Below are 24,184 nucleotides of genomic sequence, written 5' to 3' on the forward strand. Positions count from 1 at the left end.
AATTGGGTGAAGGGAGGACGGATATGCCCCCCACATGTGTGCATGTGTAAAGTGTGTGTTCTGTAACGACATGGGAATCAACTGCCCACAAGAACCGGGGGTCCCTGCTGGCACAAAAAGGCCACCGCGCTTACTACTCTGGGGTGCCAACTCCCTGGGCTGGCCATGGCTTCCCTCCCACAATACAAACAGGAGGAGGCAGGTGCCTCTGGCAGGGTGCCCCTTGGACTGAGTTGGCATCTCCCTGCATTTGACTGGCAACTCAGGACTTGCAGTGGCTGAGGACAAGCAGGAGAAAAGCGTCCTCTGAGCATACATAGGCCGGAATCACTCAGGCCAGTCCACACGCAATTTAAGATGGCCCTCTCCTGCAGCCCCAGGAAATGGCGCTGCATATGCACACATGCGCAGGCAGAAAACAGAAGGTGAGGGAGAGCGGGGCAGGGGCTGAACTGTGCTGCAAGACCCCGCCTTGGATGGGACCAGGCCTCTTGCTAGGCAGCTGCGGAGCCAGGAGAGGCATGAGCGCGGGAGGGTGAGAGGACCACCTGGCTCCCCAGCCTCTCCCCCAGGACCAAGGAGCTGCCGCCTGACAGAGCCCCCAAAGCGGGGGGGAGGGGGCTTCAAGAGTGCTCCCAGCAGCTGGTACTGCTCCCCATGCCATAGCATCCACCCCCTCGGGGGTCCTCCTGGCAACTTCTGAGAGCCCATTCCCACTTTGATTCCCAAAGTGAGATGCGTCTTTCAGGCGGACCCAAAGCTCGCCTCGCTCAGCCCCACCGGGCCGTGGGGAGGCTGGCAGGAGAGGGAGGGGGAGGGGGAGGGAGAGGGAGAGCCGCCGCCGCCGCCGGTTGTGCAAGCGCAAGGCCCTTCTGCGCAGTTTCCGGCTCGGAGGCCAGGTGCCGCCAGGACGAGGCCCGGGTGCCTCTCGTTCAGCTTGATTTTGCCCTGGGCACGCCGCTCCAACCGCATCTCCCGAAGTAAAAACTAGCCCTGCCCACAATGAAGCTCCCAGTCGACGCAGAACGAGTGGAGCGGCACGTGTTTCGCGCCGCCCTGAAGGAGCCTGTCCTACCTCACAAGGCTGTTTTGCGGATTACAAGGAGGCTCTGTGCGAAGCCTTGGGAAGAGCTGCACGCCGGAGGGGTGGCCCCGCAACGCAGAGCCGGCGGCCCGCGCTGTCCCGCCCGGCGGAGAGCCCTAAGCCGACCAGCGGCGGCACGCGCGGTGGCCCTTTTAAGGCGCCGCCGCGCCTCGCCCCCTTTAAGACGGCCGGAGCGGTGCATTGTGGAAAGAGGGAGCGGAAGGTTGGAATGAAATGTAGCGCAGGAAGAAAGGGGGGAAGCCAGTTGGCAACACTGCCGCCAGATCAAAGCGCGCGGAGGGCGGGCGAGCGAGCGAGAGCGCGCGCGCGGCGCGGCTGGCCTGCCTGCGGGCGCGCGCCCGCCTGCCCGCCTGGCTGCCGTCCCCGCCCGCCCCCCGGCTGTGCGGCGCGGGATCGGGGCCATGAGCCCCCGGCGGCGCCGCGCCGGGCCGGGACCGCCGAAGTAGCCTCGGGCGAAGGGGCGGAAGGAAGCGGCCGGCGGGGGCGGTCGATGGGATTCCCGGCGGGGGCTGCCGCCGCCACCGCCACCGCCGCCGCCTGAGCCTGCTGCCCGCGGCGACGGAGCGGTGAGGCTGCCCAGCCGAGGTGGGGGAGCAGCCGAGCGCCGGCCCCACCCACGTCCCCACCCAGCCAGGTCTGGGAAGCGGAAGCGGCGGCGGCGGCGGCGGCGGGAGCAGCAGCAGCAGCAGCAGCCACAGCGGGAGCAGCCGCGGAGGCTGCAGCGCCGCGCACAAAGCCAGCAGACATGAGGTCAGTACCTGCCGGGCGCCGGCCTTTGTTGTCTGAGCCCGCGCCGGGCCGCGGCTGTCCGAGCCCGCCAGGAAGGGCTTCCCCGGGGAGGCGAGGCGGCGCGGCCGAGGCTCCCGGGTTGTCTCCGCCCCGAAGCAGCAGCAAGTTTCAGGTTGAATCGTCGCCCTCGAGCCGTGCCTGGCGGGGGGCGGCGGGACAGAGGAAGGGATCGCCTCCCCCCGCCTCGCTCGCAGCTTCGAGCGGCGGCGAGGGGGCTGTGGCCGCCCGCCCTGGAAAGTTAGCGAATGATTTCTGGGAGACCCTCCTCGGGCCGGAAATGGGGCGACTTTTCCGTCCCCGGCAAGGGAGGCCCTGGGGAAGGGGTTCGTAGGGCGGAGGGGGTGCGCCCTCCGCCCCCCTGCCCCAAGCGAGGAAGCAGAAACGGTCGTAGGTGCTGCCCCCCCGCAAGGAAAAATCCTGCCCGCTTTCCGGAATGTGCTCGCTCTGCACGCCCCTTCCTCCGGAAACGAGAAGTTGGGTAGCCCCTTCCCTCAGGGGCGATAGGACAGCGAGGGCTGCCTTCTGCAATCCGGCCCCCCTTGCCCCCCGCAAGAGGCACCCGGAAGCCCCGGATGACCGGCAGAATGAAAGCGCCCCCCTTGCATGGGGGAGCTCAGGACACGCCGGCTGATGTCCTACCAAGTGTTTCCTTTTGGCGTCGGTTCCCTTCTCTTCCGCCCCCCGCCCCCCGCCCCCCGCCCCCCGATCGGAGGGGCACCGGAAAGTTTATTGGGCTTGCTGGAGCGCAGCCGCTGGGACTGTGGCCGGAGCACCCTGGCAGAGGGATGCCCTGCGGGGCCGCGGGTCTCCCACGGGGAGCGCGCGCGCGCGCGGCGGGAGGTTGTCCTGCTCTCGACTTGGAGGTGGAAACCGGAGGTCCCCCTGGGGCGGCATGGCTCCTCGGCCGGGGGGCGCGCAGGAGATGCGAGGCTTCGGTGGCAGCCCAGCTCTCGTCTGGGGACGGCGCTGGCTCTCCTGACAGACGCCTCGTCACGCTCAGCCTGCTGCTCCTCTCCTGCCCGACCTGCGCCCGGGCTCGGCTTTGCTTGGCCTTTGTAGGTGAGTGGCGTCTGCCCTCCCTGCTTGGTTTCTCCCCCACCTGCGGCATTGCCCTTGCTTCTCTGCAAATGGGGGAGGCACCTGGCGGCCCCACCCCGCTCTGTTTCCGGGGGTGGGACAAGGGGCTGCTTCTTCACCTGGGTGTCCTAGGTCCTGTGTGTGGGCCTGTGGGGATTTGAGCATGTGCAGAGTGCTTTGGGTAGGCACCTCTTGTTGCAAGTGCAGCCTGTGGCCGAAGAACAAAGGCCCGCCTGCCTGCCTGCCTTTCCTGACTGGCGATCCCGGGCAGCAGGTCTGGAGCACTTCGGCCTCAGGCCCTCGCTCACTTCCTGCCTGCCTTCTGAGTCATCCGAGGCTGCCCGGTAGCCCTCCTCTGCCCCTCCCCCGCTTCAGCATCAGCTGTTCTCTGGGTTGCTCCAGCTGCAGCCTCCCAGCGCCCGCTCTCCGGAAGGCGACCCAGGTTGCAGCCTTTGGAAGTTCAGCCCAGGTACCAGCGGGCAATAAAGTGCGTTCTTCATGGCTGATCAAGGGGTTATCATGATTCGATTCACAGAAGAACTGTGACCAGAAACCTTGCAATTTGACCAGGTGGGGAGGAGCATTTGCATTATAGCCTCCCCCCCCACCCTGCATCAGGTTTGTCATGTCTGCAGCCCGCGGAGGCACCTTAGAGGTTGACCCGCTTAGAGGGTTTTTATAAGCAGCAGCCAGGAAGTTTATCACTGGGCATGATTCTTTGCGCTCCTGGTGCAGCAAATTTAGTTCTGATGATGGCCTGAGATTCCTGTCTGTTAGGAAAAGGGGGGTTGTCAGAAAAATTGGGCTTGCCTGCCCCCTGTTTTGCAGTGTGTCCTGAGACCCATCTTTTCTTTTAAATGGAACCACACAACTGGGTCAAAGGGAAGGTTGATATCGAGCAGCTTTGGACCTGAGTTTTCATTATCTCCAGTAAGAAAGCCCACAGACTTTCTTGTAGACAGGGAATTATGGAAGTCCGGGGCCACCTGAGAGTCCTAGTTTGGGAAGACTGACCTGCCAAACATCCTGGGTCCAGGGTGACCAACCACACGCTCTTAGGAAGCCTGTGAGCAGAGCATGAGGAGGAAACCAGCCCTTGCTCCTACTTTTGCTACTGGGTTCTAGAGTATACAATATTTGTACATGGAGGCTCTTATCAGCAGTTGCTGAAAATGGACGGTAGCCTTTCATGAACTTGTCTGATCACATTCTTGAATCGCATCTTGTACCAGTGTTTATCAAAAGTTTATGAGGAAATGTGAAAGGCCCTCTTTTCTTTTCACTTTTCTCTTTTCTTGACTTCAATGCGTGTCTGAGAAAAACACATGTCTTAGGAGGACTTGGCTGTTAGTCCACAATTGTTAAGTTTATTCTGTAGTTTTGGATGATAGGCTTGGTTCAAAGTTTTTGGGGAAGGCAGGTCTACAGTGCCAGCTGGATCACTTTTCATCCCATGTCACAGAAGGTTCCCTTGGTGGGAGCCATGTTGAATCAAACTTGCTACGGCTTTTTCTTTTGGCTGCTAAATAATTCTGTTTTCAATCATGCTTTCATCTGAATGGGTATTCCGATGATTGTCCAGAGGTTTCCCTCCCTTCACCACCTTCACCTGCCAGTCTTCTGGGAAGGAAGCCGATTTCAATGAAAAAATTATATATTTTTATTTAAAGGTTTGCAGTGTCACATTTTGTGTTCATTCTCTAAGCTTTGCTTTCCCAAGTTGTTCCTGAATGTGGATAGACCAGCCTTCCTCCTTCTGAGGCTGGCGGGGGGCGGCGGGTGCAGAGAAAGGAGTGATGGGGCTGGAAGCAGCCAATATGCAGAAACTCACAAGAAGGATATGGCTGGAGTTTCAGGGAAAGCAGAAATTGGTTATGTGTCGGTGTGCATAATGCAGTCAGAGTTGTTCCTCATTAGAGCAGCCTATAAGCCCAATGTATAAATAAAATAATACAGTACTTTTCTGCAACTTCTGTAAGGCTAGGTGTGCAGGCCAGCTCAGAGGCCTATAGCAGTGTTTGTCAACCTTGGCCACTTTAAGATGGGTGGACTTCAACTCCCAGAATTCCCCAGCCAGCAGGTGACCAAACTATACTCCCTCCCTTGTGGTCTCCAGCCTCCATGCTGGAGGAGAATTCTGGGAGATGAAGTCCACCCACCTTAAAGTGGCCAAGGTTGACAAACACTGGCCTATAGAAACTCAAAAGAGGTTTTGAAGCTGGCCCTGCAGGACCAGCTTTATTACAGATATTATCACACATCTTGCAGACAGATTAGAGAGGAAAGGTTTTACCCTTTTCTGTAGCTGCAGTACTGAGGCTACAGCAGTGAGCCACAACCCTTTAGACCGGTGTTTTTCAAACTTGGCTATTTTATGATAGGCGGACTTCAACTCCCAGAATTCCCCAGCCAGCATGGAGGCTGGAGACCACAAGGGAGGGAGTATAGTTTGGTCACCTGCTTTGTGTCCACTGACTTTCTGCCTCTCCAGCCAAAAAGTTCACTCATCCCTCGCTTATCAAAGAGTGAAGCAGAAAACCTTGGCCATTATCAAATCCATTTCCCCTCTCCCCCCTCCACCCCCCTGCAACTGGATGCCCAAGCAAACACACCGTGGAAGGAAAGGCTTGTCGTCCTGTGGAAGAAAGAAAGAGCTGTCGAAGCCTCTTTGCAGACTGACAAGCGATGGGGGGGGGATGAAAAACAGAGAATCCTGACTGCCCACGCGTGGGGAGGGAGAAGCGCAGCTTTCGTGACATGCACACCTCTGCTTTGTGGTCTGCATCTGAAGCAGAAGTTGTGGCTGCGAGCAGTTCCACCAATGGCCTCGGGTCTTGCAGCAGCCTTCTGTGGTTAGACTTCTGGGGAAGGAGGACACGTCTCTTCCCCGCCCCCCCCCCCCGGGCATGCAGAGCTCCTTTAGTGTCCCTCCACACCTGTTCCAGCTGTCTCGATCTACGTGGAAAGGGTTATACTGTGGTCTACTTTCCTGTTTTCTCTCCCCCCACTGGCTCTCTTCCTTCCCCCAAAAGGCCCAGCTGGCTAGGGAGGATGGAAATTGGAGTCCAACACGTTAGGAGAGGTTGCCCTGGGACATTTGGCAAGCTTGCTACTGGTTGGGGGGGAGAAATGGTGGCATTCGTGCTGAAAAAAGGAAGCCCAACTCAAGTTCTACGTACTATGCTAGGGTACGCACAGCCTTGTTTTCGGTTTGGTTTTTCCATTCTGCCTTACTTTTCCATTTGTCAAACCTCAGCAAGTGGGGAGGCTGGGCTGAGGGGCACTTCTGGCCGGCCGGGGTTTGGTGTGCTGGCTCTCGAGCCGCGAAGTCTGCTCCTTCCCGAAGAGCAGGAAGCGAGCCCTGGCAACTTCCCCCAGCTTCCCTTTTTCTCTCTGGTCTGGGTGCACTGTGTGGGGGGGAGCACCTTAACCCTTGGGCTTCCAGGGAGCCATGCTGTGATGGGGAGGGTTCAGCAAAGAACTAGCCTGCCATTGCTGATATATCTTAAAGCAACGTGCAGGGGCGTAAACTGGGCTCTTTAAAAGATTCCTGCTTCTCGGCGGCTGAGTTGGTGAGGCAGCGGCATGAAACCCAAAGGAAGGCTGCAGCATGCTGCTTCCCTGCCCGAGCAGAAGCTCAGCCAAGCAGCTCTGGTTCTGGATGCCACCTGGATGAAGCCCGCGTGCACAGAGCCTTGTGCCCCTTTGAACGAGAGGGTGAAAGACACAGGAGGCAAAGAGGTCTGTCAGTGGCGCTGGCGGTGGCAGCAGCAGACTCAGGGTGCCTTAATGGTGCCTTCCTATTTGGCGGTCATCTCCCCCCGAGGTTCAGAGAGCTGTTGCCCTCACGTCCCCCAGGAACCCCCCAAGCAGAGGCTGAAGAAGCTGGGTGGGAAGCAGGACTACTGGAGGGATCCAGCCGGGTGGGCAGACCATCCAACATCAGCAGGAGAGATGGAGACCCAGCACTCAGGCCAGGAACCGGGATGGGGGGTGACTTCACGTCAGGAAGGTAAGCAAAAGTCACGTAGGTTTACCTAAAGAGGGCCACGGCTTCAGTCACAGCCACCATCTTGACCTTTCTGGCCCCGCGGAAGCCCTTGGTCCAGACGTTGTGCTGAGCCATCCGTGGCCGATTAGACCTCAGGTGTGAATTCCTCGCGTGACTCTACCTGCCAATCCAATCATAGATTCAGAGAACGACAACCAAATGGTGGGTCAGCGAAAGGGCCAATGGAGGCAGCCTGGGGCTCCTTCTCCCCGCAATAAAGGGGGCCTGTTGCCGAGGCTGCAGGATGAAGCCCCCTCCCCGCCCTTCTGCTTCCGGGATGCTGCATTGTGACTTCATACTTGCTTCTTTGGCACCTCTCAAGCGGGTGGCGAGCAGGAGGACAGTCGGGCTCTGCCAACCATGGTTGCCACAAAAATGGGTCACTCTCAAAGGTTTGGGGGAGCCCGGGGGACAAGTGGGGGCTGGCCTCTCTCTCCAGGGCCAAGGGGGCTCTTCTCCCAATCCCCTTCCTTGCTCTCCTGGCTAGGCTGGGCGACCCTGTGGCACCCGGGCTCCCTCGTTGGCCCAGAAAGGGCGGCTCCCCAGGCCGCTGGGCCAGAAGCCCTTGTTCTTCTCCTCTCTTTCTCTCTGGGTGACTGACTGGTGGCCCTTTCCCTGGACAGCCCTCTGCCCCTTAGTTTAATGGGTCCCCCACTCCCAGAGAAGCGCAGGATCCCTTCCCTCCCTTGTAGGAGGGAGCCAGGGTGGCCCGTGGTGGCGAGGAGTCGGGAGGAGCGTCTTTTCCAGCTTCATTCAGAGGCAGAAGCTCCCGTGAGCTGCCCTTTAATGAAGTTCATTAGTCAGAAAGGTGCTCCCAGACTCCTCATTTCTCTCCTGGCTCCTTATCCTCCCCCCCACCACCATAAAGAGAGGCAACGCCTCCGGCCCGGCCCCTCCCCCCTTTTCCTAAAAAGTCCCAAGTTGAAGAAGCCGGAAAGCGCCTCTCAGGAAGTGACTCAGCGTCTCAGCGGCCGCTGGATGAGAGTGCCTGGAGGAGCCTGTTGTGGGATGGGGCGCTGCCCCCCATCGCCGCCTGCTGCCCCCTTGCTTCCCCCCATCAGAATTCCTTACCCTTCTTTGCCCCAGCGGGGCTCTCCAGGTTGTTGGGCTGCTCACGTGTGGACCCTGAGCCACAGCCGGCCCTGCCCCCCGCCTTCCGGCGCATCCTGGGTGCTGGCCCTGCCCCGGGGCAGCCCCTTGCTCTGCCCCTGCCCCTTGGCTCCTCAGTAGCATCCCTTCCCCGCCCCCTGCTGGGGCGTTTGGGGCTGCTCTGAGGAAGGGGTGGGGGGAGGTGTCCCAGCACCCTCCCCTGGGGCCCTCCTGGGAAGCCTGGCCCCCAGGGGCCTCCACGCCCTTCTGTGCCAGGCTGCTCTGCCACTGGCAGGGGTCGCGGGCTGGAGACCAGTGCTGCTTCTTTCCTGCAGATCAGCTCCAGCTCCTCTGAAGGAGAACAAGCAGGCCACGCAGCTCAGGTGTGGACGGGGTTGGGGGGGGAAGAGGACCACTGCTTTGCACTCCCAGCCCACCTGTGCCCCTCCCAGGGCTTCTGGCTCTCCCCAGAAGCTTACATGGGGGGGGGCGTAGGGAATGTCTTTCTTCCACTGGCCCTGAAGTTGGGGGCCAGGGAGGGAGCAGGCGGCCCTGCCCCGGGGCTCCAGCTCCGATGCCTCCTTCTACAACCCTGAAAACTCAGCCCCTGGCAGAACGGAGTGGGCATGTTTGCTTCCCTTTGGCAGGATCACGCTGGGCAAGCCAAAGGCCCCTGTGCCTGACCCCCCGAAGAAAACAGGGGCAAAGCAGCCGGAGAAATCCCTGGGCAGGTGAATGTGGCGCAGGAGGAGGAGCGGAGATGCCTCTGCCAGGCAGTGGGAACTGTAGCCCAAACCTCAGGAGAACCCGGGCTGTCTGTGGCTTCCTGGAGGGCTTTGGGTGGTGGGAGCCACATTCCCCCTCCCTCTTGGCTCTGCCCTCCGAGGGGCCTCTGGCAAGGAATCCCTGGGGCCCCTGCCCTGGCTCAGCTTTGCCATTCTTCCCAGTGCCTGATGGTGCGGGAGGGCAGTGGGCAGAGTCCCCTCTGATGGGCATTGTGGTCTTGGAGCCGACCTGGGCTGGTGATGCAGAGATGGAATCGCCCTGGGTGCAGCAAAATGTCTGGGCAGGCATGTCTGTGCAACAGGTTACCTGAACCCCAAACTGGGGGGGGGGAGTCTGGTTCAACCCCCCAAAGGAACCTGAATAGCTTTCCAGCTGGGGAAGACTCCTGTGGAAAGAGCTTTGGGGGGGGGCTGCGCATCTATTGAGCTCCTGCATGGTCCCTTTTATACAACCCCCCCTTGCACCCCTCACACCTCCAAGTCAGAGTCTGGGATCTAGGGATGATGTGTGTGAGAAAGAGGGTCCGTCTCCTATGTAAGACCGATTTGAGGGGCCAAAGAGCAGAGTGCTTTGATGTTGGGGCCACCCTGCTCGCTACCCTTGGGGACAGAAGCAGGAGGTCTGCGGGCCTTCCCAGCTGCCCCCTGGCATTCCCACATTCTCCACTGATCTGTCCAGGCCCTCCAACATACCCTTATAAGGGCAAGGCTGCTGTTTCTCTGCCTCCACCCACCGCCCGCTTCCCTTCCCTTCCCTTCCCTTCCCTTCCCTTCCCTTCCCTTCCCTTCCCTTCCCTTCCCTTCCCTTCCCTTCCCTTCCCTTCCCTTCCCTTCCCTTCCCTTCCCTTCCCTCTTCCTGCGCCTTCTGGCTGTTTCGTGCTCCCTTCCACCCTGTCCAGGTGCCCCTGCCTTGTTCCTTGCCTTCCTTCCTTCTTCCCCTAGCAAGAGGGGGCCAGGCCCCCCATCTTTGGGGGGAGAGACAAATCCCATTGTGTGTGTGCGCGCACATGTTTCCCTTCCACCTAGAAGGCTCTCTTTGGAGGGGCCTCCTCCAGCAGAGTCCCAGGGTTATAGGTGCACTGGGGGGCAGCATTGTGGTCCTCTGGCCTGAAATTGGCTTCAGGAGCCGTTTCCCTGCTCTGCAGAAGACTGGCAAGCTGTCTCCTGCTCCCCCAAGACGCAGCACCAATATCCCACTGCAGGTCAGTTCCACGCCCCCTGGAAGGGAAGCAGAGGGGTGCCCCCAAAGCGGCCAGGATCCAGGAGGGGGCGATCCCCCTTCCTTCCCTTTCCTTTCTCCCCAGCCCGCCCGCCCCCTTCTCCCGGAGAAGTCCCCGCAGGAGGGTGGCTCGGCGGTTTGCGTTGTCATCTCCGCGTCAAGCATTTCAAGATCGGGCGCATCCTTCCTTCCCTTGCGCTTGGTGGGCTTGGGCCTGCGGGAGAGCGTGGCCCGCCCACCAACCTTTGATCGGCTCTGCCCCTTTCGCATCCCTCGCCCGCAGGCAAACAAGCTTTCGCAAGGGCGTGAGGGGAGCCCGAGTAGAGTCCAAGAGATAAAGCGGCGGCGGCCGCCGCCGCCCTGCTGCTTCCCCCAGAGCGGGGGCTGGGACGCATCTCCACCCCGCTGGAAGTGCAGCCGGGGGCGCTTCTCGAGGCCGTGGGCTGCCTCCAAGTTTCTGGGGTGCTGGGGTCTGCAACTGAGGCAGCAGCGGGCTCGCGTGGGAGCACGCCTCCAGCCCCTCTGGAACCAGACCGAGAGATCAGCCCCGCCCGGCTGCAGGTGGGGGGAGGGGCTGCGTGGTTTCTGCTCAGTGGGCAGCTCTGCTTCACACAGTCGCTCACGAAGTACGTAAAGTGAGGTTGGGGCTTTTTCCCTTGTGCAACGTCCGGGAAGTAGGCTGGCTTGTGTCAGAGTGAGGCAGCAATAGAAGGGTTCCTCCTTTGCATCACTGCGGCTGTGGCTAGATGGCCCTTGGACCAGGCAGCGCAAGAACGGAGCATGGGATGCAAACTCAGATGGGTGCAGCGCTTAATCAACCGGGTGGGGCTGGGGGGGGGAGACGTTGCTGAACTGCCACTGTTGGGCAAGTTCGTGGCCTCTCTGCACCAGATGCACTCAAGCATAACATGTTTTCTGAGCTGGGCTTGGCCAAATGGGTTCACACAGCCAGTTCTAGCTTACGGGATGGAAGCGTGGCTTCGCACGATACATGAGCGCAGTGATTCCATGGAAAAGGGAGCCTCCGCCTAGGTCTGTCCAGCTTCACACACCCTGTATTTAGAACTGTACGTGGCGGTATTACTTTCAAAGAAGCCAGGTGTTTCTGGAGTGCATCATTCATGCAGAGCAGACAACATGTGTGTGGAATGGAACTGTGCATGATGCACTGGCTTTGGGAGTGGAAAGGCAAGGAATAGTGTTGGGAGCCGCAGCCTCACCTCTCGCTGCCAGAAATCCTTGCTCTTGCCTGCCCTCTCTCACCCTTCAGGTATTGCCACATACAGCCAGGGCTGTGTTTTTTCCTGGGGCTTAGAAACTTGCTCAATCTCTCTGAACGAACACTGCTGCTGTTTTCAGGAAGCTAAATTTTCTCAGTACCTCATTTTGGACTATTCTTTTTTTGTTTTTTAACCTTTGTGGAGCCCTGCAATATTTTTGGACAAATTCCTGTCTGCACCTTCTTCTTCTTCTTCTTCTTCTTCTTCTTCTTTTTTAAATGCCGTCTCCTCAGCGTGTTTAGGCTGCGCTGCTCTCTCGCTGGACCTGCTGACAAGGTTCAAAAGCTTAAGGCTTCCCTGGTGTTTGCGTTTTCAACCTGCCTTTCTTGCTGGACGAAAACCTTCAAGCCTTGAGTAGCACAGGAGCCACAGGAAATAAAAGTCCAGGTGCCCTGTCTGCCCCTCCCCCTTCTCTAGCGAGGCAGCTGTTGGCAGCTGGGCTGGGCTCTGCCTCCACCCGCCTGGAGGTCTGGCTGTCCCAGTTCAGGGGAGGGAGCGGCTGCCATTCCCACTTCACCTTTCGGGGCCTGGAGAGCAACTGCTTGGCGGGGAGGAGCTCTGCTGTGGCTGGGGGGGGGGCTTGGAGTGCCCCAGGAAGAGGGATGTGCCCTCCTGGGGGGGGCTCCTGTTTTTGGGCTGGCGAGAGCTGCTTTCACTGGAGGCAAAGGTGAAATGGCCCGGACAGCTGGGATTCCCCTCCTTCCCGTGTGTGGCTGTGGCTGTGATTGGCAGTTTAGACTTCATCTGTGGGCATTTCTTTCTGTGCCATGCTTTTGCCACCATCACCACCACCAAGGTTTCTTCTCTCCCAGCCCTCCTTGTCTGCGCCTTCTGTTTTTCCTGTTTTGCAAGTTACTACAATCCTTCCAGCTCCCGTGTCCTTTGAGGAGAAATTAGAAACTCGCCAGGCAGCTGGCTTGCCTGCCTGCCTGCCTGCCTGCCTCCCTCCCTGCATTTTGTCTCTGAGAAACCTTTCCATATTCCTCCTTTACCCCATAACACCAAAACAAGGAAGAAGAGGAAATGTTGGGGGAAAAATGGTTCTCTTTATTCAAATTTCAGATGGGGGGCAGGGCCACAAACTGTTCTTGTTTTTGCAAACAAGGCTGCACACAAAAATGCCTTTTTGCATACTTCATATTGAATCCTTTTTCTGCATAGACCACAAAGAGCCCCTCCCTCTTTGACAATGTAAATGTGGCCCAGACGATTATGGGGGACTTTTTCTACCCGGGAAGTGCTTTTATTGAGAGCTGCTGCATCTTCCGGACCTAATTCACCCCCTGGAACGGGGGACAGTTGCGTGGCTGTGCGCAGGCCCTGAGATCCAACTTGGCACTTTCTGACAGTCCTGCACTCTCCGGGGGGGCGGGGGGTATATCAGACGGTATTACACCCTGGCTTGGAGAAGCCAGTGGTCTGTCTGTGGCTCCCAGCTTAAGTTAATCGGGGGGGGGGGCTTGTGGGACAGTGAGCTCCCAAGACTCGCAGCTGGCGGGGCCAGTGCTGTGGCCCCTCGAGGACGATGGAGCTCCCTTACAGACGTCTGTGCCTTCGCCAAGGGAGCAGAACGCATCTCTGCTGCTGGGGCTGGGAGGACTCCTGGATGTTTTTCTGGGGTATTAATCCTGGATCATAAACAGGGAGAAAGCCCATTTGCATCTGACCGTTTCCTTCCTGCTCCCCCCAAAGTTCCCTTTGCTGTTTTGCGCTGCAGCTGTAAATCCAGCCCAGGGCCTTGCAAAGCCAGCTGGCCGATCTAGCCCGGGATGGGAAAGGGAGGCAACCGAGGTGGTCCCTCTGTGCTGATCTTCGGGGGGGGGAGAGCAGGAGAGTGGTCACTTTCCCCTGCAGTCTTTGCAACAACCTGAGCGGTAGGTTAGACAAGAAGGGGAGAGAACCCTGGATGAAGCTGGGAGAGCAAGCTTCCTTGCTGCGTACGATCTCCCTGCTCTGCCTCGCTGGCTCTGCTGCGCCCCTGCGCCAAGCCTAGTGGCTGCATTTGTGTTGGTTTTAATCGCAGTTAGTTTTTCAGGAGGGCCTGGCTTAATGTGTTGTGTGAACCCAGTCGGGTTGGCTAATTTGTGGTTCAGCATATTGTGCAAATTCAGAAGACGGGTGAATACAGCAAGCCCTTCGAGCGTGTTGTGCGAAGGCGGTCAGTATACACGGGCCTAAAGGTTAATCACATCGGCATTCCCCCCTCCCCCCCGCAGCCATACATTATCTTCCCAGAAGCTATGGGGACGATCCAGGCAACGTTCCTGCCTGCCCCCAGGAACCCCAGAACAACGGCACTCGTCTTACTGACCATGAGCTGCTGCGATTCGTGTGTCGGGGCGGCTGTGTAACTCTCCGTAATAAATACACAAACAAATCAATAAACGGGGCTGCAGGTTCTCCTCTGCCGAGCAGTTTTCTCTGGCAGCGCCTGCGATTCCTTGGACGAGGTTTTACAGCTGCGGAGTGTCCGTCGGGTGGCTTTGCAAGGGGAGTCGCGGGGCACGTCTGCAAGCTAGGTGGCAGGAAGGCTGAGGAGCGGGGGCCGGTATTTGGGTCAGGGGCTGTTCCTCAACTTTTGAGCGCACTGCAGAGCACGTTTTCCAGAGGGGCAAGAGCTGCTTGACTGTTCGTGGGGTGTCTTGTTTTATTGTCCCCCCCCTTGGCACAGTCTCCCCGTACACGCTTAATCTCACCCTCTCCTCTTGGTGTTGCTTCCATTTCTCCGGCCAGCGAGTCTGTGGTCTGCAGCACGCGGGCAACTGTTATGCTGTATGACGATGCCAATAAAAAATGGGTTCCGGCAGGAAGTGGTCCCCAGACCTTCAGCCGCATCCAGATCTACCACAGTCCTGCCAACAACACCTTCCGGGTGGTGGGTCGCAAGATGCAGCCGGACCAGCAGGTAACTCTCCTCTGGCCCCCCACCCCACATGAGCTGCATGTAATTGGGAGGCCTGTCCATCCAGCAGCTGGTCTCAAGGCTGTAATGCAATGTTTCTCAACCTTGGCCACTTTAAGATATGTGGACTTCAACTCCCAGAATTCCTCAGCCAGCCATGCTGGCTGGGGAATTCTGGGAGTTGAAGTCCACATATCTTAAAGTGGCCAAGGTTGAGAAACACTGCTGTAATGCTTCTCCACAGCACCAGCCTGAGGTTGAGTCCACTTTTGGGGAAAGGGAAAGTGTAGTTTTGTGCCTCCCCATTCTTGCCTTGGCCCACCCCTTAGATTACCCCCTAAGTTGATGGAGAAATTCCCAGATTACTTTTGCATCCTCTGATTTAAAATCCCGTTCTTACATTTCTTGAAAAGTAGCGTGTTTCCAAGTTGTTATTACATTCTGTCGTTAACAAAAATATGAATTCCCAAATCTGAGCAAAATATCGTGGGAATGCTCCAGAGCTTTACCTCCAGGCCTGGAGCTCCAAAAGCTTTCGCTGTGCTGTGGAAGGAGATGAGACCGGTGTGCCTGCTGGGGGGTGAGGGTGGGAGGGCTCTGCAGTGGGGCAGCCCCCCAAGGTGCCAACAGCCCTCCTGAGCTTGTGCACTGTCCGGCTCAGCCTCTTCTGCTCCTCTTCCCACGTCTCCAGGTGGTCATCAACAGTCCAATCGTGAAGGGGCTGAAATATAACCAGGCCACGCCGAACTTCCACCAGTGGCGGGATGCCCGCCAAGTCTGGGGTCTCAACTTCAGCAGTAAAGAGGATGCCAGCCAGTTTGCCAGCGGAATGATGCACGCCTTGGAGGCCCTGGATTCGGGTGAGTCCAGATGGACTGCTTCTGCCCCGGAGAACAGGGTGGGCACTGTGGTTGGGGGGCAGGGGGGATGGCCCTGCAGGGGGCCAGAGGCTGAGCCAGCTCCGGGGATACAGGGAAACGGCTGGGGTACAGATACTGGGAACTCCCCCAGGAGAAGCCATCCATGGCACGTGAGAGAGCGCGGCCTCCCCATTGGAAGCCCTTTCTGTGCCTCTCCCCAACAGGTGGGGTTGAGCAGTTTCCCTCTGGAGGGGACTGGTGGGGGGCCCAGTCAGGTGGGCCTCAGTGCTGGGGGGGGAGGTGCTTGGTCTGTTTTTTGCGTGAGAGGGAGAAGAGCTGAACTGCTGATTTGACTCAACAATGTGCTATAAACCTGTTTTTTGTCTGTTCTGTCTCTCAAGGAAACTCAGCACCCCCCCTGCGCCCAGTCCAGAATGGACCCACTGCTGATGAAGTCGCAGAGCAGCAGAAAAGGTACAGGAAGTACTGCAAGGTTTAAAGGTCTTGGGGGGGAGCAAGCGCTCTCCCAAAGACACTCACTGCAACAGGGAGGAAGTTTATTTTTCTCCTACTTCATCAAATATTTTCAGATACGAGAGAGAGAAAGGGGAAGAATAGGATTATTGTTCTCATTATACTCCCTCTTGTTTGAACAGTCCACACATTGAAAAACTTTCCCTTTCTCCAACCCCCAGTGTAGAAGGTGCCGTGGCTCCCATTTTGTGGCGGGGGAAGCTGTGGCTAGAAGGGAGCCACTGCCCCAGTTCTCGGCTCTGAGCCTCTCGGCGTTGGGCCAGATCTTGCACCCAGGAGGGTCCCCCCTTGGCCCCCCCTTCCTAGGAGCTACCATTCTTTGCAGCCAGAGTTGCCCAGAGCAGAAGGGAAGGGGTGCACGTGTGTGTGAAAGGCCTCCTTGATCAGATTAGCGGCTAATCGGCTTGCAGAGCTACCCGGGCAGGGGCTAGGCACTGCCCCTTTCAGATGAGCTCAGCTTCGTCGCCTCTCACAATGTGTGGCTTTGCAGTTTCTAGCCTCTTGCCCAAGCCACCGCAGAAGTGAGTGGGGGGGCTGAGCGCCTGCCGGGGGGGCTTGGGAACGGGATCCCTCGGTCCTCCCACTGGGGACTGAGGCCTCTTTCTGCCTCCCCTCCCTTCCGCACCCTTCAATCCAGGCACCAGCAGCAGCTGGAGAAGGAGCAGCAGGAGCAGGCTGAGCGGGAACGACGGGTGACGATCGGAGGTGGGTGCCTGGGCGGGTGACGACATCACCCCTTGCCTCCCCCCTCCCCCCAGGGTTCTGGGCTGGAAGTTGGGGAAGCCCGTGCCAGCTCTGCATTTGGGGCCCTTGGATGGCCTCCGCCTGGCTGGGTGAGGGCCCCAACACTGCGGGGGGTAACCACGCACCCGGGGATGGGAGGCCAGCTGCTGGGGAGGGCCCAAAGAAAAACCATTTGTGCCACTCCCCCATTTGGCGCTTGCCAGATGTCAGCTGCAAGACATGTTAGGGAAGAGGGTCCTCGGCACAGGGGTGGGTGCGGATAGGTGGAGGATCTCCTGATCAACTTCCAGCTTTTGGGAAGGGGGCGAGGCTGCTGGCAGCTGGGGGCCGCCCATCCTTCCCTCTCTCCTTCTCTTGCTGCAGCACCTTTGGTCGCCTCTCCAGGGGGAGGCCCTCCGCCACCCCCAGGACCACCTCCGGCCCCCCCCGGGCCTCCACCAGGACCTCCGGGGCCACTGCCAGGAGCCCTCACCGGCCCGCCCCCTCCTCCCGGGCCACCCCCTCCTCCGGGGCCACCGCCTGGCCTTCCATCCGTAGGAGGGGGGCCACCCCCAGCCCCGCCCCTCCCTGCTTCCCTGGGCCCAGGTGGAGGGGCCGGGCCACCCACCGGCTTGGCCGCCGCACTGGCAGGAGCAAAGCTCAAGAAAGCGGGCAGGGTGAGTCGGGTGCGGTGGGAAGTGCCTGCAGAAAGGTCTCCCCTGGCCCCCTGCGCACGGGACCCAGCAGGCCACGGGGGAGCAGAGGTGTGGGGGGGAAGGCTCTGCCTCTTCCTGGGATGAGAGCAGCCCCTTGATGCAGCTTCCCCGCCAGTGTCCTCCGGCACTCTGTCTGTGGGAGAGAAGGGGTGCCGCATGTCAGGAGGGCACTGGGCTGGGGGAGGCTGCCTCACCCCCGTCTTCTCCTGCAGGAGGAAGGAGCAAAGGCCACCCCTGGCAGTGGAGCTCCCCCCAGCGGTTCTGGCGGAGGAGGACTCATGGAAGAAATGAGTGCCAAGTTAGCCAGGCGGTGAGTGGGCACAGCCCTGGTGGAGTTTGCCCATTTTTGGAGGGCAGCCTGGCTTTGGTGACCTCTCAGGCTGTGGGACCTTGCCCCTCCCTGGCATCAAAAGGGCCTGTAGGGGATGGGGGAGCCCTGGCTTTGCCGGCCAGAAATGCCCTGTTTGGCCCTCCCAGCGTCGTGAAATGGTTTTGCCAAGCAGGGGCTGGAAACGCTGCTGTCAGGAGGGGGCGCTGGGCAGGACCCCCCTAGCTGGTCTGGTACAGCGCAGCCTTTGTGTTGTGGGGGGAGGTCTTTTTGCAGCTGGAAGAGTAGTGCTCTTGTGAAGGTCGTTGGCTGGCAGGACGGCGGGGGGGTGTCAAAGGGTGAGGGAGCTGCTTTAAGAGCCAGAAAAGGTTACCTAGTTTGCATCTTACTTTTACAAAAAAAAAAGGGGGGGCGAGAAATTGTGTCCCTGAAAATCAGTGATTTTGCTGCTGAGTTTCAGCTGCTTGGTCTGGATGGTCCAGTGGAGGCTGAGGTGTCACATGTGGCTGATGGCACACAGGATGCCTTAACCAGTGGCACCCATGTTGTCTTTGGAATAGTTCTTGGGCATGTGGCTCCCTGGCATTCCCCCATCCCTCCCTTTTGGGAGCAATTTAGGGTTCCCCCCACCCCGCATACTTTTAAACAAGCCAGCTGGCCAAGAACAGTTCTTCTGCTTGCTTCAAGCACTCGGGGCGCAAGCTTAGCCTCTTTCTCTCTCTTCCCCCAGAAGGAAAGTTGCAGAGCAAAGCGAGAAGTCCATTCCAAAGAAGGAGGAAGGCCCTGCGCCCGTGAGTGTGGGCGGTGCCCCTGAATGCAGGGCTAGCAGAACATTTCCCACCCTGGCAGCCCCAGATGCATTGGACTCCGAAGCCCGTCGCCAGCACGTTAGCTGGTGTGGGAGGGAGGGGGAATTCTTTCATCACAGCCCCCGTCCCTGCCTTTTCAAAACAGCGCTAAGCCCCTTTGCTCCCTTGGCTTGGCTTTGTGGCTGCAGAGTGCCAGGTGCCAAACAGAATCCAGCAAAAGGACACCCCCCCCCCGTGCCCTTTTGGTTAGGCTGCTCCTGCCAAAGGGGTCGCTGTGGGAAGGAGGAAGCAGTGAGTGGGCACAGCAGGCGAGTTGGCAGCCCCCTGACCATTTGCCCGTCTCTTTTGCCCCCAGCAAGAGGACGCTGAAGCCACTGGTGCCAAGCCCACAGGTAGGTGCAAGATGGACGTTTGCCTTGGCTGCTGCAAGACACCCTCCAGGGGACCCTCTGGTACCTGGGCTGCCCGAGAGGCTTCCTTCTGCTCACCCCGGACAGGCACAGGCAGAAAGGTTACGAACCAGCTGTATTCACACTACTTGCTTAGCCTGGTTATGGAATTGGCCCATTTGCTGGGTTGCCCGACCCATTAACCCAAGTAGCCTGGATTCATGCGACACACCAGAAACATAACCAGGATTAAAACTAGCTACACTTGGCAAGTTGTGTGAACACAGCCACTATGTTTGTAACTGGTTAAGTCAACACCGCCACTGTGGTTTGGCCCTAGGCTGGGACAAAGGATCCTTCGCCCCCCTCAGAGCAAATGGCCAGAACTCCCCAGAACATAGTAAATTTCAGCCTTCTATCTGGGTGGGATGCTCCCATTTTAAGACCCCCCCCCCTCCAAAAACAGCGGAATGCTTTCCATCGTTTCCTCCCTCTCACAGAATACGGTTATGGAGAATCTCTGCTTTCTTTTCTTTACAAAAAAGTTCTAGTCCCCGTGACTGAGAGAGAATAAAAGGGTGTGAAAGGACCTTCTAAATGTAACCCCATCACACTTTGACCTGGGTCATATATGAGAAGGTGAGAGCAGGTGCAGTGACGACAGGAAATAGCTGGAGTCAGCTCGGCAAGCGAGCCAAGCTCCGTGGAAGATATAAGTGAAATGTACGTGCTGGAATCCTGGAAATGGGGGAAGAGCTAAAGAGGACGTCAGTGGCGAGGGGCTGGGTGTTTCCCCTTCTGTTAGTCCCTTGTGGCTAGCAAAGTGAGAGAGTGGTATATGGGGGTTTCTGAGTGAAGAATCTGGATTGGAGCACGAATGGGGGAGACCTTGCACCCCCAGCACGCTCCCCACAGCCTTGCCTCTCTCGATTCCTGCAGATGCCTTCCGGAGGCCTTGGGAGAAGACCAGTACGACATTACCCAGGTGAGCAGCACGCCCCCGTTGCTCCTGAGAGCCCTGCAGCGGGAGGGGGCTCTTCTCCTGCCCCCCACAAGCCCGTTCCTCGGAAGCAGCCTCAGAGAGAGCAGGGACAAGCCGAGCCTTCTTGTGCACGCACGAAACCACCTGCTCCTCCCCACTCCCGCCCCCAGGCCATGTCTCAGTCTCTCTCTTCCCCCCCTCAGGACAGCTGTGACTCAGAAGATCTCTGCGCCCCCCGCCCCAGCCCGGCCTCAGGTCGGCCACTTTAGGTATCAGGCAGGAGGGCTGGGGAGGCTAGGACCCCCAGGACTATGGAGCGTAGTTGCGTTTCCTGCCGAAAGCGGGGGAGCCGCTTTCGCCAGCCGGGTGCCCCAAAGGCCCCTTCATCCAGGGAGGGGAGTGGGGGCCGGCAGGGCTCCACTGGGAGGGCTGGGTGCGGGGTCTCCCTTGGCTCGCTCTGCCCACCGGAAGGTCCAGCTCCAGGGTGAGAACGGGGCCGAGACGTTTCCAGGCCCTGCTGCCGTCCAGGCCGTGGCGTTTCGCAGCCAAGAAGGCTCAGACCGCCCTGCGGGACGTTGTGTGTCTCCCCCAGCAAGCCGGAGGAGGAGGAGGGCCTGCAGAAGGGGCTCTTTCCTCCTACCTGCCCAAACCAGCCCTCCCTCCGGGGGAAAATCGGGGGCCTGGAAGAGGCTCCCTGCCCCTTCACCCCACCAGGGCTCGCTTCTGCCAGAGCCTGTTAGTTTGGGAGCAGCCAATGGCCCTTGACATGGGCCAGATCCCCAGGAGGTAGAATGCCAGGCTGGAAATTGTGCCAGTTTGCTTCTGAATCTGTGTTCCTCGACTCCCACCCCATCCCCAAAGGGCAGTCCCCGGAAGGCACCTGGATCGGCCTTCCGCAAGGGTGACTGGCTGTAGCTCAATGCACGGAGGGCCCCTCCGCCATTGCCAACCTCTGTGGCAAACAAACCATTCATTGCCCCCCTCCCAGTACCGGACCACCCTAGACCTGGCCTGGGTGCTGCCCGTAACCCTCAAGGCTTTGCTCTGCGGAGCTCGGCGGGGGACAGCGGGACCCTCTTTCTCCCCTGCCTGGGTTCCAGTAAGTCGCCACTCAGCCTTGACAAGCTCCAGCCCTGAGAGCTGCACCCCGAGGAGAAAGGCATTGGAACAGCCCTGTTTCGGGGGTCTCGGGGGGGTCTGGAAAGATGGCCCTTCCCTGATCCTGGCTTTTTTTCTCACCCTCCCAGGATGAAATCTGCCGGAGCGATTACTGGCGGGGAGCCCACGGGTGGTGCAGGGGATGAATCCGAGTTGGAGCGGGTGAAACAGGTAACCCCCGCCCACCTCTGGCACCTTTCTGCCCTGCTTTGATGCTGCTGGAGACGCTCGTGCAGCCCAGTCCACACATCCGTGCACCGCGGGGCCATTGCATCACCTGGATGCTCAGGATTCAGGGCTAGCCAGGCAGGGGAGGGAAGGTGTGGCAAGGAGAAGGGGGCTCTCAGTTGAGCCTGCTGGTGGGACCCTCGTGGTTTCAGAAAGTCGTGGCTTAAGTGCCGGAGGAATCCAGCCTTGCAGCTTCCCCCCTGGTTTGCTTGCTGCAAGTCCCCCCTGGCTCCTTCCCCTAAACGTACGTTCTTCTCCCAGGAACTTCTGCAGGAGGTTCGGCGTGAACTACAGAAGGTGAAAGAGGAGATCATTCAAGGTGGGTTGGAGGGAGAGGAGGGCGGTGGGCAGGACAGCCCAAGGGCCCAGACAGGGATCAGAAAAAGGGAAAGCAAATTCGCAGCTGCCAGACCTGGCAAAGGGCTCCCCCGGCCTTGTTTCCAGATGAGCAGGACTGCTGCTCTGCTCCCGGGGCCAAGGGGCGCGGTGGGCTTTGACGACAAGAAGAGCCGTGTTAGGGAAACCTAACCTGTGGGGTCTGGCAGGTGGGCCCCAAGGCCGTCCCCTAGGTAGTGTCAGTGGAAAAGTACGGAGGGATAGCCCAGCCAGCTCTGCTCAGCTGGTGCCCTCTAGCCAGGGGGTGATTTGAGGGCACCCACACAGAGAAAGCCGACCGGCCCGCCAAGTCATCCGAAACGGGCACCGGAGCGTTTCTCCTCATCTCGGCCTCGTCTCTCTCTCTCTCTGCAGCGTTCATCACGGAACTTCGGAAGCGGGGATCCCCGTAGCCTCCAGACCCTGCCGGTGCCACTCGGAGCCAGCAGCTTCTTTCTCCCTCATGTGCAGAAGAGAATAAAAAGAAAAAACGCAAAGGCCCCCATCACCTTTCCGGCCCCCTCACGCACCAGACAGCTCCACGCGCCCCCTTCCCTGTCGGCTCCCCGGCCTTTGGCTCCCACCGTGCAATTTTGGGGTGGGGGAGAGGGACAATCTGTGCTAGCCCCCCACCCCAGGAAGGGCAGGACCCCCACCTGTGCCTTACCCAGAGCAATAGCAGGATCCTCCTTCCTCCCCCCCAGCCCCCCGCAAGGAAGGAAGCAGGCCTCTTTCCTGGAGGATGGGGCTCCTCCTCCCCCTTCTCTGGGCCAGCCCCAGTCCCAGGGCTAGGGTTAGTCCCTCTGCCCCCCCGCCCCCCGCATTTGTTGGCTGTCTAACAAGAACTGTGTTTGGTTTCCTCCCTTCCTCCCCCCGCCTCAGAAGGGTGTGTGCAGCCCAGCCAAAGGAGGGGATGGGGAAGCGCCACCAGGAGATGCCCTGGATTAAAGTCACCCCTCCTGCTTAAGCCAACAGGAGGAGGCTCCATTCTTGCAGCCACAGTTGCAAGGGTCAGACCGGGCATTTGTCCTGGGGTTGGGGTGCATCTCCCCCCCCCACCCTCCTGGGAGCATTTCTGAGCACCCTCCATTTTCCTTCGGCAGAAGAGGCTGCATGAAGTGACGGAGCAGAGCAGAGGCATGGAGAGCAAGGTCCCGAGGCTGCAAACAGGGTGGCCTGTTGCAGCTGGCAGGGAGCCCTTGGCCCCGGGGTGCTCCTTGCCAGCACCCAAATTTGTGAGCGCTGCTCCTGCGGAGTGTGCCCCCGCTTCCAAAGATGGAGCTCTTCTGGGCGAGGAAAGGGCCCTGTCAGTCCCTCCACACGCTTCCCAAGATCCTTTCCTCATTTCACGTATTCTGCTGGTTTCACTTGGTTTTGTAACTTTTAATTTTATGCAAGGGGAGAGGGCAGTTTTTAGAATATTTTATCAAATGCCCCCACCCCTCTGGGTATTTTTTTTAAATAAACATGTTTTCACCCTTCTACCTCCTTCAGGCCATGGAGGGGAAACAGGGCGGGCTCTTCGCTTTTCTACTGAGCTGTAATTTTTTGACTTTGTTTTTGTCAAGCTGGATAGAATATTATATTTTGATTTTATTATTATTATTGTTATTACTGATCTGCTGGGTATATTTGCCCGACTTCTTTCCACCCTTCCGCCACACAGCACGCGCTCGCCTGCAGATGGGCACTAGGATCTCGGGCACGTCCACCAGACTTCTCTTACGAATAAAACTTTTCCTTTTTGTAAAATTACAAAACGGTTTGCGTGTGCATTTCCTCGAGCTTTGGGGAACAGATGGCCAAGGTGGGAAGAGGCAAGTGCAAAATTCCTCTAGGTTTAAATTGTGAGAACTTGGAAGATCCTAAACCTATCTGGGGGCAGCATTAAAAGCAACTAAGTCACCCTCTGGGGGAGAAGGGCAGCATACAAATTTAATAAATAAACTAAGGGGCCAGTAGCCAGGCAGAATGCAGCATTGGAGACCTGTAGGACAACTCACTGGTGGCTGTGCTCACGATATGCTAAGTCACAGTTTAATACACTTTCTCAACCTTGGGAACTTTAAGATGTGTGGACTTCAATTCCCAGAATTCCCCAGCCAGCCATGCTGGCTGGAGAATTCTGGGAGTTGAAGTCCACACATCTTAAAAGTGCCCAAGGTTGAGAAACACTGGTTTAACAGTTGAAGATACAAACCACAAGAGGCTACATTTACACATTAAGCCGTAACCAAATCTAATGCATTAGAATAATGAAATATAAGGGGTGGAGCATGGCTTGATTGTCTAGTCCAACCCTCTGCCCAATGCAGGAATAATCCACTATTCTGCCAGCCAACTATTCTGCCTCCCTGTTTTTTTTTCCAGGCAAGATGTACCCACCTCCATTTCTGATAGCCAGGGCCCTTGTCACCTTATGCAGTCCTCAGTTTCCTTCCTAAAATGTGTCCAGAATATTCTAGGTGCAGTCTGACTGATGCACAATAGAGGAAACCCCCATGCTTCACTCATCCAGCAGAGTTAGGAAGATTAATTAATTAAATCTTCAGGCTGTTTGTTGTGACGCTGTCTCCCTTTTGGGGGAAAGTGGGTAGTGGGGCTACAGGAAAGGGAGGAATAGGAACTCAAGAATCCAGGGGTTTTCTATAGCCAGGTTGATACCGGAGATGGCCGGGGGGGTGCTGGAAGAGGGAGAATAGAAGTTGGTCAGAAGGGGGAGTGGCACTAGTCCTGGGCATTCAAACACTCTCCAGTCTGGCTAGATTTTGCCCTTTTCAGGGAG

At 58.4% G+C, this 24,184-nt stretch overlaps 1 protein-coding gene and 2 long non-coding RNA genes across 4 annotated transcripts; 2 read left to right on the forward strand and 1 right to left on the reverse strand.

The window, feature by feature from the left end:
• The first annotated feature begins 1,316 nt into the window (after positions 1 to 1,316).
• VASP (vasodilator stimulated phosphoprotein) lies at positions 1,317 to 23,159 on the forward strand. 2 transcript variants are annotated; one of them, XM_088139700.1, is made up of 13 exons: positions 1,317 to 1,855; positions 14,129 to 14,300; positions 14,989 to 15,157; positions 15,559 to 15,631; positions 16,329 to 16,396; positions 16,799 to 17,091; positions 17,343 to 17,440; positions 18,189 to 18,249; positions 18,623 to 18,659; positions 19,596 to 19,641; positions 20,886 to 20,967; positions 21,286 to 21,343; positions 21,775 to 23,159. In XM_088139700.1, exons 1-13 carry the CDS (start codon positions 1,851 to 1,853, stop codon positions 21,810 to 21,812), a joined length of 1,200 nt encoding a protein of 399 aa, XP_087995826.1. In that variant the 5' UTR covers positions 1,317 to 1,850; the 3' UTR covers positions 21,813 to 23,159. The 2 variants fall into 2 exon arrangements, with proteins under 2 accessions (XP_087995826.1, XP_087995827.1); XM_088139701.1 differs by lacking the exon at positions 1,317 to 1,855 and adding an exon at positions 9,755 to 10,098.
• LOC148216087 (uncharacterized) lies at positions 4,479 to 8,193 on the reverse strand. Its single transcript, XR_015795949.1, has 3 exons — positions 8,094 to 8,193; positions 7,009 to 7,143; positions 4,479 to 4,815 (listed from the first exon to the last, which is right to left on the reverse strand). It is a non-coding gene; the product is annotated as an uncharacterized LOC148216087 (long non-coding RNA).
• On the forward strand, positions 8,060 to 8,835 carry LOC148216088 (uncharacterized). Its single transcript, XR_015795950.1, has 3 exons — positions 8,060 to 8,121; positions 8,447 to 8,494; positions 8,759 to 8,835. It is a non-coding gene; the product is annotated as an uncharacterized LOC148216088 (long non-coding RNA).
• Positions 23,160 to 24,184: the final 1,025 nt, after the last annotated feature.

Source organism: Python bivittatus, unplaced genomic scaffold (assembly GCF_059951505.1).
Source record: "Python bivittatus isolate LINGU-HERP-01145 unplaced genomic scaffold, Pbiv_v1 ctg000310_np1212, whole genome shotgun sequence".
Classification (NCBI taxonomy): Eukaryota; Metazoa; Chordata; class Lepidosauria; order Squamata; family Pythonidae; genus Python; species Python bivittatus.

What these genes read in the sequence shown, in the direction of transcription:
- VASP (XM_088139700.1), top strand. An exon ending in CTTGGAGGCCCTGGATTCGG is followed by an intron (nt 15,158 to 15,558) that starts GTGAGTCCAGAT and finishes CTGTCTCTCAAG; the next exon opens with GAAACTCAGCACCCCCCCTG. An exon ending in AGTGCCAAGTTAGCCAGGCG is followed by an intron (nt 17,441 to 18,188) that starts GTGAGTGGGCAC and finishes CTCTTCCCCCAG; the next exon opens with AAGGAAAGTTGCAGAGCAAA.